At 45.6% G+C, this 17,060-nt stretch overlaps 1 protein-coding gene across 2 annotated transcripts in view; it reads right to left on the reverse strand.

Annotated features, from left to right (window-relative positions):
- BTAF1 (B-TFIID TATA-box binding protein associated factor 1) overlaps positions 1-17,060 on the reverse strand; it is a 984,515-nt gene that overhangs the window by 134,727 nt on the left and 832,728 nt on the right. For both annotated transcript variants that reach the window (XM_078643429.1, XM_078643428.1), the window contains exon 32: positions 1,940-2,070. In XM_078643429.1, the coding sequence (XP_078499555.1) occupies positions 1,940-2,070 (131 nt within the window). The remainder of the gene's footprint in view (positions 1-1,939; positions 2,071-17,060) is intronic.

Consider the following 17,060-nt stretch of genomic DNA (forward strand, 5'->3'; position numbering starts at 1 on the left):
CAATTCACATTGCCCTTATATAGGCATAGAAATCAAGCCCTTATTTAGGCATAGCCCATGCTACCCAAATACAGGCATGGCTACTTCCACCTGTAGCAAACGTCACAACGATTTCTTGGAAAACCAGCTCAAGCAGTCAGGGACTTCCCCTTGCTTGAATATTGATTTCTCCAAGAACTCAGTTACTTTACAATGAACAACTATTCCCCGGGGGTTCATTCATGACGTTCATATGCCCGACTTTACGTCAAACTATGGCATTCCTACACACCTTCAAGGTATAAATATACCTTCACTTGCAATAACCAACTACGGTGGTTCGGAGCAGATCGACAGCCTACTTGCCAGATGCAGCTCGCTACAGCAAGTGCCGAAGGAAGCAGACTCTCCAGCTGACGCACTGATCAGGAAGCTGACTTTCTCTTGCCGAGAAAACAGCTCTAGTGCTTCCGGCTCCCCTTGCGAGATGTTAGGAAATCGAGTCCCAAGACAGAGATACCAGACCACCTTCATTCTAAACCAAGGTATGGAGCTGATCAGAACATAGAGAAACCTTTGGTAGATTCTTGGCAAAATGAAAACTAATCCTATGCTACACAATACTTACTTCTTCCCTCGTACTAGTCTTAGGTTAGGTACATTGGGGTAGGCATTTTTTAGAAATACCAGTTGAGTATTTTAGCCTGTGTATTTATGTATGTATTTTTATATGGCTTAGAAACCATACAATGCTCTTACAGTATTATTTTATAATACGATTCTAGCTGTACGCATTCTACTTTGCAGTCTGCATAACGATTGTAGCAGATCACTTCTCTTGCATGAGAAAGAAGACTGTTCAATAAACCTTTTATTGAAAACGCCAGTCTAGTTCTCTGCAACTCTGTAGAAACGAAGCATGCACGATTGACTGAGTGAAATACTTACCTATTGTTTACGCGACAGAGATATATTCTTATTCTTGGGCAACAAAGTTGTCATGTTTATGCGGTTGTCAGAAACTAATCTCTTCTTGTGAATTCGAGAAAGTTTCTAGTGAATTCTGAGTTAGCTGGCGCACACACAATTAAGTTTAGTATATTCGATAGAGACCTAGTTGACCTCAGTCCTACGTCAAATCTATAGGATATATTATTCCAATGCGCAGAGCCTATTGGGAATATAGGAACTACACTACAATGCTCCAAGAGAACATCTGAATGCATCAGAGAACAGAGACCCAACACACAAGATGTATGTTGCGTGGGTCTGTGGCGGACAGTTTCATATGGGCATGGCACAGCTTAAACACTGTGGTTTGAAGGAAAAAAGATCTCTGCATACCATAAAATAAAATAAAAATTTGGGGAAAGAATCAATAAAAACACAAAAGATTGGAGCAGAGCACCAAGCACACAAATGATGCAGAAAAAAAGAGAACTAATGTCGGGGCTGCAATATGTTTCATCACATCTGCATGCCACGGAGTCCGATGGCCCTGCCGACAGGACGGGGACCTATTGCAGAAAAGCTTCTGGATCCAATCTAGCACCTGTGGAGGGGGCTCAACAAGCTTTGTCTATGGCCATGGTCAGGTTAGGATTGGGTTTTTAGGTTTGTAGGTACTGAAGAGTATGGGGTATTTTCTAATGTTGAAGTATATTTGGCATACAACATAATTGCATGTTTCTTACCAGTGAAACACAAACATAAGCTTTCAGGTTTGAAAGTTTGTTACTCCTCTCAGACGTACCAATGGGCACCATGGGTCACAATTAGCAGCATATTTTGTATCTAGACTGGGGCAGGAAGGAAAAGAATGAGGTAGACCGCATCTATAAATCTATAAATTCGAATTTGTTAAGCCTGTCCTAAGATTAATCACAATGTGTTACCAATTTAATACTTCCATTTTACATTAAAAAGTAGTAAAAACAATTAGTGCTACTATTGAACATACCTGCAAAGGACTCAGTGTGCAGTAATAATCTTGAATTATTTTAGGAGGAAGATCTTGCAATACATCCTCTTTCATTCGTCTTAACAAAAATGGCAAAACTTGTCGGTGTAAAGCTTCCATTGCAAGAACTCCTATTATACCAAAGAAAAACAAAACAAACAAAATAGTAAAGGGGATTGGAAACATTACCAGTGGTTGAGATAAGTATCCATTGCAAATTAAAAAAGCACTAGCAAAGCTGACAGGTTCGACTTACAACTGAAAGCGCCTATTCAGTCACAGGTGAGTTTAGGCACCCAATAAGTCTTCATAATGCACCTTGGCACACATTATTGCATTCATCCATCGGTCCATTCTAACGCGTAAACACGGACTCACTATGTACAAACTATTCCAAGATGGTCACTCGGAAAATGCTGCACTGGGCAGCCATCTTTGAAGGGTATTGTGCATAAAGTAGCTGCGAAACACATTTGAGCAGCAAGCCAGCTGCTTGGTAAAACTGCATGTGGAGTGGCAAGACAATCTGAGGAACAAAAGAAGAAACAAAAAAGAGAAGGCAAGAAATGAAAGGGGGCCTATAAAAAGCGAAAATGGAAACTCATGGGATTAGCAATCCCTCCAGAAGGATGTTGGGAGAGAATTTATTTATTTATTTATTTGTGTTTTAAATAGCGCTGGCTAGACCCGGAGGAATCAAAGCGCTTTACATAGGGTACCACAAAGTTACAAAATTACATCAGTTACCAGTTGAACAAGTTTTTTTTTTTTTTTGTTTTAAATACATTGTCTACACACTATGTGTGTTATTTTGGATATTATGTACTGTGTACACTGTATAAGTATAGAACTACTGTCATTGGTACGTCGGGTGCCTTGAAGGCACGAAAAAAAGGGCGGAACTGATGTCATCATGCCGACGTAGTCCTAATAAGGAGTCAGTGACGTCAGTCGGAGTCGCGCGCGATGCCGTGCTCCTATGACGTCGTCCACGCCGGCGTGCTACAAAAGAATTTTCCGAAAGTTGCTGACGTAGGGGGATATTCACAAGGTGAGGAATCCACAGGCAGATACTGCATCCACCAGAAAAAGCGTTACCGAAGGCAAGTAAATATATATATATATATATATATATATATATATATATATATATATATATATATATATATATATATATATATATAAAGTTTGCTGGGGAAAAATAAAAATTTGGATACACGTACCTCCGAGAGTGCTTCCTTCTTCCTGCGGGAGATTACGCTACTGGGAGGTGGAGCAGTATTGGATTTGCGAGTGCACCCTCGCAACGGAAGCACCCGCCTGGGAGTGCGGCGCATTGGTGCTTTTTGAGTGTGTGTATATATATAATATAATATATATATATAATATAATATATATATATATATATATATATATATATATATGCTCAAAACAAAAGCCAAACTGTGGCCCCAGGTCAGAACAGACGACTCAACGACTCCGATATGAGGCAGTTGGAATTTTAATGAGCAAAACTAAGCAGAAGCAAAAAACTGACGCGTTTCGGGCGGGTGCCCCTGATTTTATATATATATATATATATATATATATATATATATATATATATATATATATTTGCAACAGATTCCCCGATGCCGGGGAGGATGGGGTCGCAGAACACAACGGAGTAAGTCAATCGCCAGTTTTCAATTCTTGATCTTTTATTTTAATCCATATGGGGGTTCAAAACAAAACAACCGACGCGTTTCGGCAGCGTCCGCTGCCTTGGTCACGGTCAGTTTTGTGTGTACAACTCACATGTTTTTACATTTCGAGATCACTTAAACACGCCCCTTGAAGGTAGGACCAGTTCCAAATCGGAATTCTGGGATTTGTAGTTTTCCCCAAAACAGTTCCCTCAATTGGATTTTCAGACATTTAAGCATTCAAACCAGTTATTGGTCTATGTCAATACATTTCATAAATTGTTTAATTTAAATGAATTGTTAATCAACTCCATCAGTTATGGCAATTACAGTTGTGTGTCCCTCACAGGCGCTTTACACATTTCTATCAATTTGTGGTGCTTGTGGGCATTTGGGTGTGGTGAAACAAAAACGGCCCTCAAGTGGGCCCTGTTATGAGGCGGGTCTTAGTTATAAATTAAACATTTGATATTGCCCTTCGGTGGGCTACTATTGTTTTGTAAATCAGTTGGCTATGTGAGTTGTGCTTGCAAGGTGAGAAAAGGGTGTGTTGGTTGAAAATTATATATTGTGCTGTGTGGGGAAACATGGTGATTAAAATTAAGATATGGTCAGCAGGATTTTAAAGGATAGTACAGTTAGTTTTTACAGATGCGTGTACATTTCTTCCGATTGATTGAGGCCAATACACTATATACATGATTGAATGTCCATGTGGGCAAAGGTATATAGGAAGCACAATTTGCGAATTGAAAAAACGCATACTGGAGCATGTCCGAGCTACGGTTCATAAAGACAGGAGCAACGCTGTTGCCAAACATATGGAGTCAGAGCATGATGGGGACTGGAAGAAACTGCGCTTCTGGGGCATTGAAACCATGAACTTATCAGCAAGGGGAGGCCATAACGAAAGACTATTAAGACAGAAGGAGTCCAGACACATTTTGAACTTTAGAACTATGACCCCCTTTGGCCTCAATCAATCGGAAGAAATGTACACGCATCTGTAAAAACTAACTGTACTACCCTTTAAAATCCTGCTGACCATATCTTAATTTTAATCACCATGTTTCCCCACACAGCACAATATATAATTTTCAACCAACACACCCTTTTCTCACCTTGCAAGCACAACTCACATAGCCAACTGATTTACAAAACAATAGTAGCCCACCGAAGGGCAATATCAAATGTTTAATTTATAACTAAGACCCGCCTCATAACAGGGCCCACTTGAGGGCCGTTTTTGTTTCACCACACCCAAATGCCCACAAGCACCACAAATTGATAGAAATGTGTAAAGCGCCTGTGAGGGACACACAACTGTAATTGCCATAACTGATGGAGTTGATTAACAATTCATTTAAATTAAACAATTTATGAAATGTATTGACATAGACCAATAACTGGTTTGAATGCTTAAATGTCTGAAAATCCAATTGAGGGAACTGTTTTGGGGAAAACTACAAATCCCAGAATTCCGATTTGGAACTGGTCCTACCTTCAAGGGGCGTGTTTAAGTGATCTCAAAATGTAAAAACATGTGAGTTGTACACACAAAACTGACCGTGACCAAGGCAGCGGACGCTGCCGAAACGCGTCGGTTGTTTTGTTTTGTTTTGAACCCCCATATGGATTAAAATAAAAGATCAAGAATTGAAAACTGGCGATTGACTTACTCCGTTGTGTTCTGCGACCCCATCCTCCCCGGCATCGGGGAATCTGTTGCAAATTACAAACGGCTGGCTCATCCGCAGGGGTAACGCGACCTAGCGTTAGCAGCGCCTACCGAGGGGAAAAGGAGCCAAGTGCTTGATATATATATATATATATACATATATATATATATATATATATATATATTCTCACCAAATGCCCTTGAGCGTAAAATAAAGATTAAAACCAAGACAACACTAGTGAGCCGTCATTGTCCCTGTGCAGTAGCCCATGAAGAAGAGGCGTTCTGCCTCGAAACGCGTCGGCAAATGGAACAGTGAAATGGATCCAAAAAACTGCAAGCAGCCTCGAGGTGCAGACCGGATGGTAGGGACTGCTGCGTGTGCCCTCTCCGAGCTCAAGGGCATTTGGTGAGAACATTAATAGCACGGCAGTCCTTGTCGTGGGAGAGGAGCACCATTTCCGAAGGTCGAGGTGCAGACCGGATGGTATGTGGCTTAGAAAGGCTTGGAATGTAAACTGTCTTAGTTCCACAAGCGTGCAGTCCCAGGGCTCAAACAGCTTGCAGCTTCTTGATCCTACCTACTATAGGTTGAACAATGCTCAAAAAGGACACAGAAACAATGAGCCTACTATAGGTTTTTAAGAAATGGTCACCATCGGAACCACAAGTACCAGCATGCCATCAGGCATTCTCTTGTGTGCCACGCCCACTGTGGGCGGTGTTCTCAATAAAATTAAGATTAAAACCAAGACAACACTGGTGAGCCGTCATTGTCCCTGTGCAGTAGCCCATGAAGAAGAGGCGTTCTGCCTCGAAACGCGTCGGCAAATGGAACAGTGAAATGGATCCAAAAAACTGCAAGCAGCCTCGAGGTGCAGACCGGATGGTAGGGACTGCTGCGTGTGCCCTCTCCGAGCTCAAGGGCATTTGGTGAGTGTATATATCTATCTATCTATCTATATCTATATATATCTATATATATATGTAACGCGTCTGTGAGGTGCGCTTGAATAAAGGAAGTAACTGACGAAAAACACCTCGCGAGTGCTGTTTCTTCTTTCCCGGCTGGGGGAGGAGATGGATAGATAGATATGTATGTATATGTATGTATGTATATATGTGTGTATATGTGTGTGTGTGTGTATATATATATATATATATATATATATATATATATATATATATATATATATATATATATATACACACACATATATATATATATATATATATATATATATATGATCCCTCTAACGATTCCAAAGCATTAGGAGAGCACACAGCATCGCCCCCACCTTCCGGTTTAAAGTGCCGCTCGCATTCGATTCCCTGAAATAATTTTTCTTTGCCAACGCGTTTCGGGGCTCAGCGGCCCCTTCTTCCTGGGCAGCTTTCAGAAACACCACTGAGGCTCACATAGGTGTTTCACAGGTATTTATTATCCACATGACCACGCAGGAGCATTGAGCATCACGTGCCCCTGCAATGTCTATTCCGACATGTAGTCCTGCTGTGTGGGCAATTATTTGCTTTAAGTAAGTTCAGTGCGCTTCTGTTATTTGCAGCATTCCATGTCCTTGAGTAGGTATCAGGTCCTCATCACGAGCCAGCTCCAATCAGCGCAACGCTCCATATGCAATTAATTGGCTCGTGATGAGGACCTGATACCTACTCAAGGACATGGAATGCTGCAAATAACAGAAGCGCACTGAACTTACTTAAAGCAAATAATTGCCCACACAGCAGGACTACATGTCCCAATAGACATTGCAGGGGCACGTGATGCTGAATGCTCTTGCGTGGTCATGTGGATAATAAATACCTGTGAAACACCTATGTGAGCCTCAGTGGTGTTTCTGAAAGCTGCCAAGGAAGAAGGGGCCGCTGAGCCCCGAAACGCGTTGGCAAAGAAAAATTATTTCAGGGAATCGAATGCGAGCGGCACTTTAAACCGGAAGGTGGGGGCGATGCTGTGTGCTCTCCTAATGCTTTGGAAACGTTAGAGGGATCATATATATATATATATATATACACACACATTTAAATAATGTCATGAACTCAGATATAGTAGAGTGGACAACGGGACGTGGGTGGGCATGTGAGGAATCCACAGGCAGATACTGTATCCACCAGAAAAAGCGTTATCGAAGGTAAGTAACTTGTTCTTCTGATGGATACATCTGCCAGTGGATTCCTCACCTTGTGAATGGAGTCCCACAGCAGTCCCCACTCCGGCAGGAGGGTGTCCACTCTCCTATACCAGAAAATCCTGGAGGACAGAACGCGCAAAGTGGCTGTCCCTCCTCACTTCGGAATCTAAGCAGTAACGCTTCGCGAAAGTGTGGAGGGAAGCCCAAGTCGCTGCTCTACAAATGTCCTCTACAGGTACACCCCTAGACAAAGCAGATGTAGAAGACTTTGCTCTAGTGGAATGAGCTCTTATACCCTCTGGAGGGTCCTTACCCGCCAGGGAGTAGCAGATCATGATGGCTAGTATAATCCATCTTGAAAGTGTGCGCTTGTGCACAGCTCTTCCTTTTCTGCAGCCAGCAAATCCAACAAAGAGCTGGTCATCCACTCGATAGTCTCTTGTCCTATCAAGATAAAAGCTCACCGCTCTCCTAGGGTCCAGGCGGTGAAGTCTCTCCTCCTCCTTGGAAGGGTGAGGGTGAGGGGGAGGATAGAAGGTAGAGAGGGTAATGGACTGTCCTAGATGGAAGGGAGCTACCACCTTAGGCAGAGAAGCAGCCCTGGTCCTAAGAACCATTCGTTCAGCATGAATGGTCAAGAACGGGGGCTTTGAACTAAGAGCTTGAAGCTCACTTACCCTCCCTGCCGAGGTAATTGCAACCAGGAAGACCGTCTTAAAAGATAAAAGTCTCAAGGGACACTTGTGCAAAGGTTCGAAAGGAGAACCCATCAGAAATGTAAGCACAAGATTCACGTCCCATTGAGGCACAATAAAGGGAGTAGGAGGAAATTTATTTGTAAGACCCTTTAAAAACCTTAGAAGTACAGGAGATTTGAATAAAGACGGGTGATCCGCCAGGCAGAGAAATGCCAACAAAGCCGAAAGATAACCTTTAACTAGCTACAGCAAACCCTTGCTGAGCTAGAAAAAGAGCAAATTGATGTATATCAGATAAACGAGCCCTCAAAGGGTCAATGGACTTCTCCCCACACCAAGTCACACATTTAGACCTTATGTATGAATTGATTGACTTGGTGGAGTCACGCCTGGCCGATAGAATGACATCCACCACATCATGTGGGAGAGAAAAGGAATTCAGGTTGCCCGTTCAATCTCCAGGCATGAAGGTGTAAGGTCTGGAGGTGGGGGGTGTAGAACCTGCCCCTCCATCTGAGAGAGGAGATCTGCCCTGAGAGGGAGACGGAGCGGGCGGCTCGAGGAGAGGTGGAAAAGATCTGTGTACCACACCCTTCTTGGCTAATCTGGGGCGATCAAAATAACTTGGGCCCGGTCTTGGCGAATCTTCCTCAGATGAATCAAGGTTATGGGAGGAAACGTGTAAAGGAGCTGTGAGTCCCAACTCAACTGAAACGTGTCCCCCAAGGCTCCCTGAATCGGAAACTGGAGACTGCAGAATGACGAGCAGTGAGCATTCTCGTGAGTGGCAAACAGGTCCACCCGAGGAGTTTCCCACGTCTGAAAGACGGGACTAACTACCTCTGGATGAAGCCTCCACTCGTGATCAGCCGAAAACTGCCGACAGACTGTCAGCACGCACGTTCAGAACTCCGGCCAGATGATTTGCCATCAGACAAATCTGATGGTCCTGAAGCCAGGACCAGAGACGCAGAGCCTCTCTGCAGAGACACTGCGACCCTACTCATCCCTGCTTGTTGACATACCACAACGCGGTGGTGTTGTCCGTCAGGACCGGAACCGACCGACCGCGAAGGGAAGGGAGGAAGGCCTTGAGTGCCAGACGTATCGCCCGCAATTCCAAAAGGTTGATGTGAAGCAACCTTTCCTCTGGAGACCAAAGACCCTTGATCTCCAGATCCCCCAGATGAGCACCCCACCCTAGAGTGGATGCATCCGTTATCACTGTGGCCACCGATAGAGGTAGTTGAAAGGGCTTTCCTTGAGACAGATTGCCCTCCACACTCCACCAAGACAGATCCGATGCAGTTTCTCTGGAGATCCTGAACGACTCCCTGAGATCTCAGTTATGTTGATACCACTGCCTGCGGGGGCACCACTGGAGTGCCCTCATGTGCCAGCGTGCATGGTTGACCAGCAGAATGCAGCAAGCCATCAGACGGAGCAGACGAAGGACCTTCAAGACTGGAACGACCGCTCCATTGGGAAATAAAGGAATAATTTCCTGTATGTCGCGAATCCGTTGTGGAGGAGGGAATGCCCGACATACAGTTGTATCCAGTACCACACCAATGAACAGGTTGCGCTGGGAGGGCACCAGGTGAGATTTGGGTACATTTATCGAAAAACCCAACCTGTACAACAACTGAGTTGTGACTTGCAGATGATGGAGCACTTTCTCTGGAGATTCAGCCTTGATCAGCCAATCGTCCAGATAAGGGAAAACTGGAATCCCCGATCTTCTGAGATGTGCTGCCACCACAGCCATCACCTTGGGGAAGACTCGAGGCGCAGTAGTAAGACCAAACGGAAGGACCACAAACTGGTAATGCTGCGATCCCACCGTAAAACGGAGATACTTCCAATGCGACTTCAGGATTGGGATGTGAAAATATGCATCCTGCAAGTCGATCGACACCATCCAGTCTTCTTCCAGCAGCGCTTGAAGAACCTGCGCAAGGGTGAGCATCTTGAACTTCTCCTGCTTTAGGTAAAAGTTCAAGATCCTGAGATCCAGGATTTGACGAAGTCTGCCATCCTTCTTGGGGATCAGGAAATACCGGGAGTAGCATCCCTGACGCCATTCTTGCTCCGGAACCACCTCTATCGCACCCTTTCTCAACAATGCCAGGACTTCCTCCTGCAGAAGTAGCAGGTGGTCCTCCGAGCAAAAGCCTTGGCAAGGAGGGTAATTCGGAGGGAATTCCCGAAAGGGACGTGCATACCCATTCACTACGAGATTGAGAACCCAAAGGTCCGACGTGACAGATTCCCAATCCTGCAGAACATAGGTAAGCCGACCCCCTACAGAACCCGCATGATCCGGAATGGTGGATCTAGGGCTGCTTTGCTGCAGTAGGAGGGGGGTGGGTAGAGGAAGAGGAAGAGGAGGAGACCTGACATCCTCGAGGACGACCCCTTTTTTTTCCTCTGTAAGATTTATACAAAGGATTTTGTTGCTGCTGCTGTTGCTGTGATTGTTTGTAGGGACGAAAAGAAGATCTTCCAAAGCCCCTATATCTTTTGCCCACAGATCCTCTAGTTTGCAAACCTAAAGATCTGGCTGTAGCTCTGCTGTCCTTGAACCTCTCCAATGCAGCACCAGCTTTCTTCCCGAAAAGGCCTGAGCCATCAAAGGGCAAATCCATTAAAGCAGCCTGAACATCCGCAGAGAACTCTGAAGTCTTCAGCCAGGCAGCTCTTCTGGTGGCAATCGAAGACCCCATGACTCTAGCCACTGAATCCGCTGTGTCCATACCACTTTGTATGACCTGCCGAGCAGCAGCCTGAGTGTCAGAAATCACCTCATTAAAATTCTTTCTGTCCTCCTCAGGAAGCTTAGGAGACAGCTGTTTAACAGTATCCATCAAAGCATGGATATATCGACCCAGCAAACAAGTGGCATTTGTAGATTTTAGTGCCATACTGGTTGACGAAAACACTTTTTTTGCATTTTGGTCCTGCTTTTTGGAATCCTTATCACCAGGTACCTGGGGAAAAGCACCTGCAGACCTTTTAGAGCAGGCAGATTGTACTACCAAACTCTCTGGTAATGGATGAGTAGATAAAAATTCAGGGTCGGCAGGAGCCACTCTATAACACCATGCAACGGCCTTAGAAACTGCAGGAGCTGTAAGAGGTCTATTCCACACCTCCAAAATGGGATCAGTCAGAGCCTCAGTAAAAGGAAGTAAAGGCTCAACCACTGATGAAGGTGGATGGAGGACTTCAGTCAGAATGTTGGACTTATACTCAACGGATGGCAAAGTCAAATTTAACATATCTGCAGCCTTTTTAATTACCACATGGTAGGGAGCCACATCTTTTGAAGGAACATCAGATACTGTGGACAACTCCCAATCAGGAGACAGCTCTAGACCAGTTGCATCCTGTAGATCGTCAAAATAATCCTCCTGATCTTGAAGCTCACCTTCTTCAATTTCAGCTTCCCCATAACTCTTCTCCAAAAGTCGCTGTGCTTTGCGCCTCGACCACTCTATTCGTACTGACGTCGTCGGATCCGGTATAGACTCCGAAGGCGCCGGAGTCGGCGTCGAATGTGGAGATGGAGCTGGCATCGAACGAGGAGCTGGAGCCGGCGTTGAACTTCGATTTTGATCTCGAAGTCGTTCCCGAGCGGGTGAAGCCGTAAGCGGCGTCGATGACTTCGGGGCACCGAGAGATGCCAAGGTGGAGCCGGTGCTGGCATAAACGGCGCTGGAGCATAGGCTTGGGGAACCCCCAAATTGTATGCCAACGGACCCATGGGACCAGCCGGTGCTCCAGAGGGGTACATGACTCTCGCATAAACACCATACATGGCGTTTAAAAAATGCGAAGGGTCCTGTCCTGGACCCGGAAAAGGAGGATACGAACCCACCGGCTGCTCCTGAGGAGGCTTCACCGGAATCGACTCCTCTTGTTGGTTTACTGGAGTCGTCGAACCCTGAGCAACAGGAACTTCCTCCTCTTCTTCCTCGTGTCCCGAAGACTGAGATGGATCTGGAGACTGATTCAACACCGGAGCCGGTGAATGTTCCCGTGACTCCAAAGGCGAGGCCTCAACTCCATGACTTCGAACTGGAGAGGGTGATACCATGTCCTTACGATGCCTTCTAGAAGACGGCTTTGTTTTCGAATCAGACTCCTTACCGGAATGGTGCCTTAAACTATGCTTCCTTCTCTTATGCTTCTTCTTAGACGATCTGGAAGCATGTCCCGAAGTCGACTTCGATGCCTACCTCGACCGGGACCTCGACCTCGACTTTGACTTCGGGCGTCTCGATCTCGAACTCTTCCTGGCATCCTTACCCTTCAATTTGGTAACAAGAAGTTTTGCCTCACGTTCTCGAAGAGCCTTCGGGGTTCATCTTCAAACAGGATCGACAACCCTGGACGTCGTGATCCGAACCCAGACACCATAGACAGTCACCATGCGGATCTGTAATGGACATCATCTTTCCGCAGGAATCACACAGCTTAAACCCAGTCTTCTTCGATGCCATCACAACAGAAGACAGCAACATCGAAGAGATACAAATAAACTCACAATAGTAACAAAGTTACTATCAACTCAACAGAAGATCCCTCGAAACCGTTAGCGTTGACGACGCGGAAAAAAGGAAACTGATGTCATCACGCCGACGTAGGCCTAATAAGGAGTCGGTGACGCCAGTCGGAGTCGCGCACGATGCCGTGCTCCTATGACGTCGTCCACGCCGGCGTGCTACAAAATAATTTTCAGACTGTTGCTCACGCAGGGGGATATTCACATGGTGAGGAATCCGCTGGCAGATGTATCCATCAGAAACATCAGTTACTAGAAAACATTTCAAGACTAGATAAATGGAGCTTTTATGGGAGAGGGGGTAGGGTAAAGGTGTAGGAGGAAATAGGGTGGAGAGACGAGGGAGTCTGCCCAAAGTTCGGCTGGGTAGGTGACAGCCGAGGGGGAAGTCCACAGCCCATCTCCTTTATAGCTATCCGGTAGCTCCACCGGGCATCGGCCAAATAGCTAGGTCTCAACGGAAAAACATTTAAAAAGCATAGAGGATGAAACAAAATGGAGGATAGAGGGGAAAAGGGGGTGGGGAAAAGGGGTGGGAGAGAGCATGCGAAGGCGAGACGAAGGAAGGTCTGCCCAAAGTCCGGCTGGGTAGGTGACGGCCAAAGGAGGCCATCTCCTCTATAGCTATCAGGTAGCTCCACCAGGCATCAGCCAAAAAACTAGGGCTAGCGCTTAACATAAGACAACATTGTGTTACAAATTACAAAAATAATCACAGTTACAGAGAGGTTACAAATTCAATACAGGAGTTATTAGCGATCATGAGAAACAAAATCCACAGAAAAAAAAGAGGGGAAAAAGAAAAAGGTCAGGGACAGCAGGGAGTCCACGGGAGGGAGTTAGCAGCGAAGAAAGTGACGAGACATAAGTCCGAGGTCCGGCTGGGTAGGTGACGGTCATAGCGGTGTGCAGAGCCTGTCTCCCCTATAGCTGTCTGGGGGAGCTCCACCGGGAATCGGTCATACATTATGGACTACGCCGGATAAAGATGAGGGTCAGGAAGGGACCAAAAGTCTAGAGTCCAGAGACGGGCTGGCGAGGGTGGTAGGATAGGAAGGGGAGTGTAGCTTGGCAGCCATCTGAAGGTCAGGCAAATCGAGTCTGTTGATCTCCAAGACTCTGTAGGTGGTGTAGTGTCTAGATCTTAGGGTTGTTTGCCATTCCTATTATATTGTATGAGCTCCTTCCTGCTTTTTTCAGCTCTCCTGTCATTCTTTTTTTTTTTATTATAATTTATTTAATTACCAACTAAACCTCTTACCCCAATAATGACTGGTAACTAAGTGTCTGATAAAATAAGTCAAGGATCCCTAATGATTGGGCCCAGATATTTAATTGGGTGGACCAAATCGCCTAAACTCCTTGGCCTCGACACCGTTACAATATGGGTGCTTATTTGCTCTAGCTGGAGATCACTTTCATGCATACAACCTACTATTTTCCTCAGGGGCTATTTGTCCCACTCTGCACTGCCTGCCTTAGCACAATACCTTGTACCGAAGAGTCGGGTCAGATGGCCATAAAACAGAGCGACAGCTATAAGGATGTTTGTTAAAGATAAGGACTTCTGTTTTGTCTCTTTTTGTCACTTTTGATGAATTGGCATTCATCCAAGAGGAAACCGCACATACTTTCTTGGAATTCTTTTGAGTCTTAGAAATGTTACCCTTACAGTTGACTGCTAGCTGTGTGTCATCTGGAAGGGCCATAAAATAACCAGGCCAGCAGGGCATGAGGGGGCATCTAGAAATGTGATACCTACGGGTTTAAGGCGGCACCCTGGTCTCTGCACAACCCTTTGCAGAATGAGGAGCAGAAAGTTGGACTGTTTCTGAACGATTTGTAAGAAAACATGTAACCCAGTATAAATTACAAATACCAAGTTTGTAGACACGGTGAATAAGGCTATGATGAGAAACAATTAAATAAAGCGCTGAGACAGAGGACGAACTAGAGAGGTTTACATCCTTTATTCAAAGATAAACCAAAGTCAGTGGTAATGACGAGCAGAACAGTTTCTGTACCATGAAAAGGGTGAATGCCAACTGAAGGATCACAAATATTATGCTTTTCAATAAAGGCTGAGAGTTGTTTAACATTAGGATGAATCAACATTGATAGGGAAGGCCATATTACCGTGTGATAAAATTCCCTTTTGTAAAACCATATTGGTCCATATTTAGCAGCTTTGGCTGTGGTGGAATGAGCTCTTAAGCCTTCAGGAGGCTGCTTCTTTGCCAAAATGTTACAAAAGGGGATGATGGACGGAGCGTTTGAGCAAATCAAACACTCACCCCCAGTCAACTGATCTGGGTTTAATCCATCACCATTCTTTAGCCCACTCAGCCACCCCATTTCAGACATGGCTATATGCAAATCAGTATCGCCCTGTGCCTCATGGGAACAGTCCAGCCCGAACTGCCAAGCCATGTCTTCCCTGGACCGGAAACAAGCATCCTGGGACCGGTTTCGGATTCATAATCCTCATCAGCCAGGCTATCTTGAATCCAGTGGTAGAGTGAGCAAGGGACCCACGTCTGGGCATACCCTGCCAACTTGGGGCTAACAAAGCGATACCAAAGGGGATGATGGACGGAGCGTTTGAGCAAATCAAACACTCACCCCCAGTCAACTGATCTGGGTTTAATCCTTCACCATTCTTTAGCTCACTCCACCACCCCAGTTCAGACATGGCCATATGCAAATCAGTCTGACCCTGTGCCTCATGGGAACAGTCCAGCCCGAACTGCCAACCCATGTCCTCCCTGGACCGGAAACAAGCATCCTGGGACCGGTTTCAGATTCATAATCCTCATCAGCCAGGCTATCTTGAATCCAGTGGTAGGTTGAGCAAGGGACCCACGTCTGGGTATACCCTGCCAACTTAGGGCGAACAAAGCGATACCAAATGTGTATGGATTAAACCCAGATCAATTGACTGGGGGTGAGTGTTTGATTTGCTCAAACGCTCCGTCCATCATCCCCCTTTAGTATCTCTTTGCCAAAGTGTAGCACATCTTGATGCATAGAATGACCCAAAGTGAGATGGTCCTTTTCTGCACCGCCTGACTTTGTCACACGTACATACCCCACGAAGAGTTGGTTGTCCACCTGGAACTCTTTAGTGCGGTCAAGGTAGAACAACAATGCTCTTTTTGGATCAAGACTGTCACTCCTCTTCTTTAGAGGGACATGGAGAAGCATTGAAAGTGGGCACGGTGACAGACTGTCCCACAACATGGAAGGGTGTTACCACTTCCAGCAGAAAAGAGGCCCTAATGTGAAGCACCAATTTGTCAGGGAATATCGTCTGAAAGGGAGGTTTGGACGATAGAGCCTGTAGCTCGCTCATCCTCCTGGCAGACGTAATTGCCACTAGAAAGGTGGCTTTTTTTGTGAGCAGCCTGAAGGGGCAATTATGCAGAGGCTCTAAAGGAGCACACAAAAGGAAGGAGAGAACCAAATTAACATCCCACTGAGGCATAACGAAGGGGGAAGGTGGAAACAAATCTACAAGGTCTTTAAGTAATCTATGTACAATAGGTGATTTAAATAAAGATGGTTGATCGGTAGCCTCAGGAAGGCGGAAAAGGCGGACAAATACCCTTTAAGGCCCCTGCTGGGCAATGGCCAAAATAAAGAGTAGGACATTGGAAAGGGAAGCAGAAAGAGGGTCAATGGACTTTTCTGCACACTATATTACAAATTTCTTCCACTGGCAAGCATATACCGTATTAGTGGAGTGATGCCTGTGTACCAGAATATCACTACAAACTTTGGGAGGAAGGTATAGATCTATCAACTGCCACCGCTCAATCTCAACGCTAGAAAGCGTTGAGCTGACAGGTTTGGGTGGGGGAGGACCCTCCACTGCTGCTGCGACAGAAGATCCTCCAGAAGGGGCAGTCTGATCAGAGTATCGATGATCATTTATAGAAGCACAGGATAGCACACTCTCCGTGCCCAGTCCACGAGTCACAAGGATGACTTGGGTTCCTGATTTTCTTGAGAACGCTGGGCAGGAGTGGCATGGGCAGAAAGGCATACAGGAGGCCTCAGTTCCACTCCAGATAAAAAGCATTTCTGAGCAAGAGGCACCTTGAAAACTCCAGCGTACAAAACTGCTGGCATTGCGCCTTCTCTACGGAGGCGAAATGATCAACCAAAGCGCTTCCCACTTCTGAAAGAGACCATAAGCCTTTTCCAGATGGAGACAGCACTCATGATCCGCTAGGCATCGATGACTGAGTTGGTCCGCCCTAGCATTTAAGGAACCTACCATGTGTTAAACCACCATGGATATGCCCTGCTGTTCCATCCATATCCAGAGACGCAGGGCC

Source organism: Lissotriton helveticus, chromosome 5_1 (assembly GCF_964261635.1).
Source record: "Lissotriton helveticus chromosome 5_1, aLisHel1.1, whole genome shotgun sequence".
In the NCBI taxonomy this organism is placed as follows: Eukaryota; Metazoa; Chordata; class Amphibia; order Caudata; family Salamandridae; genus Lissotriton; species Lissotriton helveticus.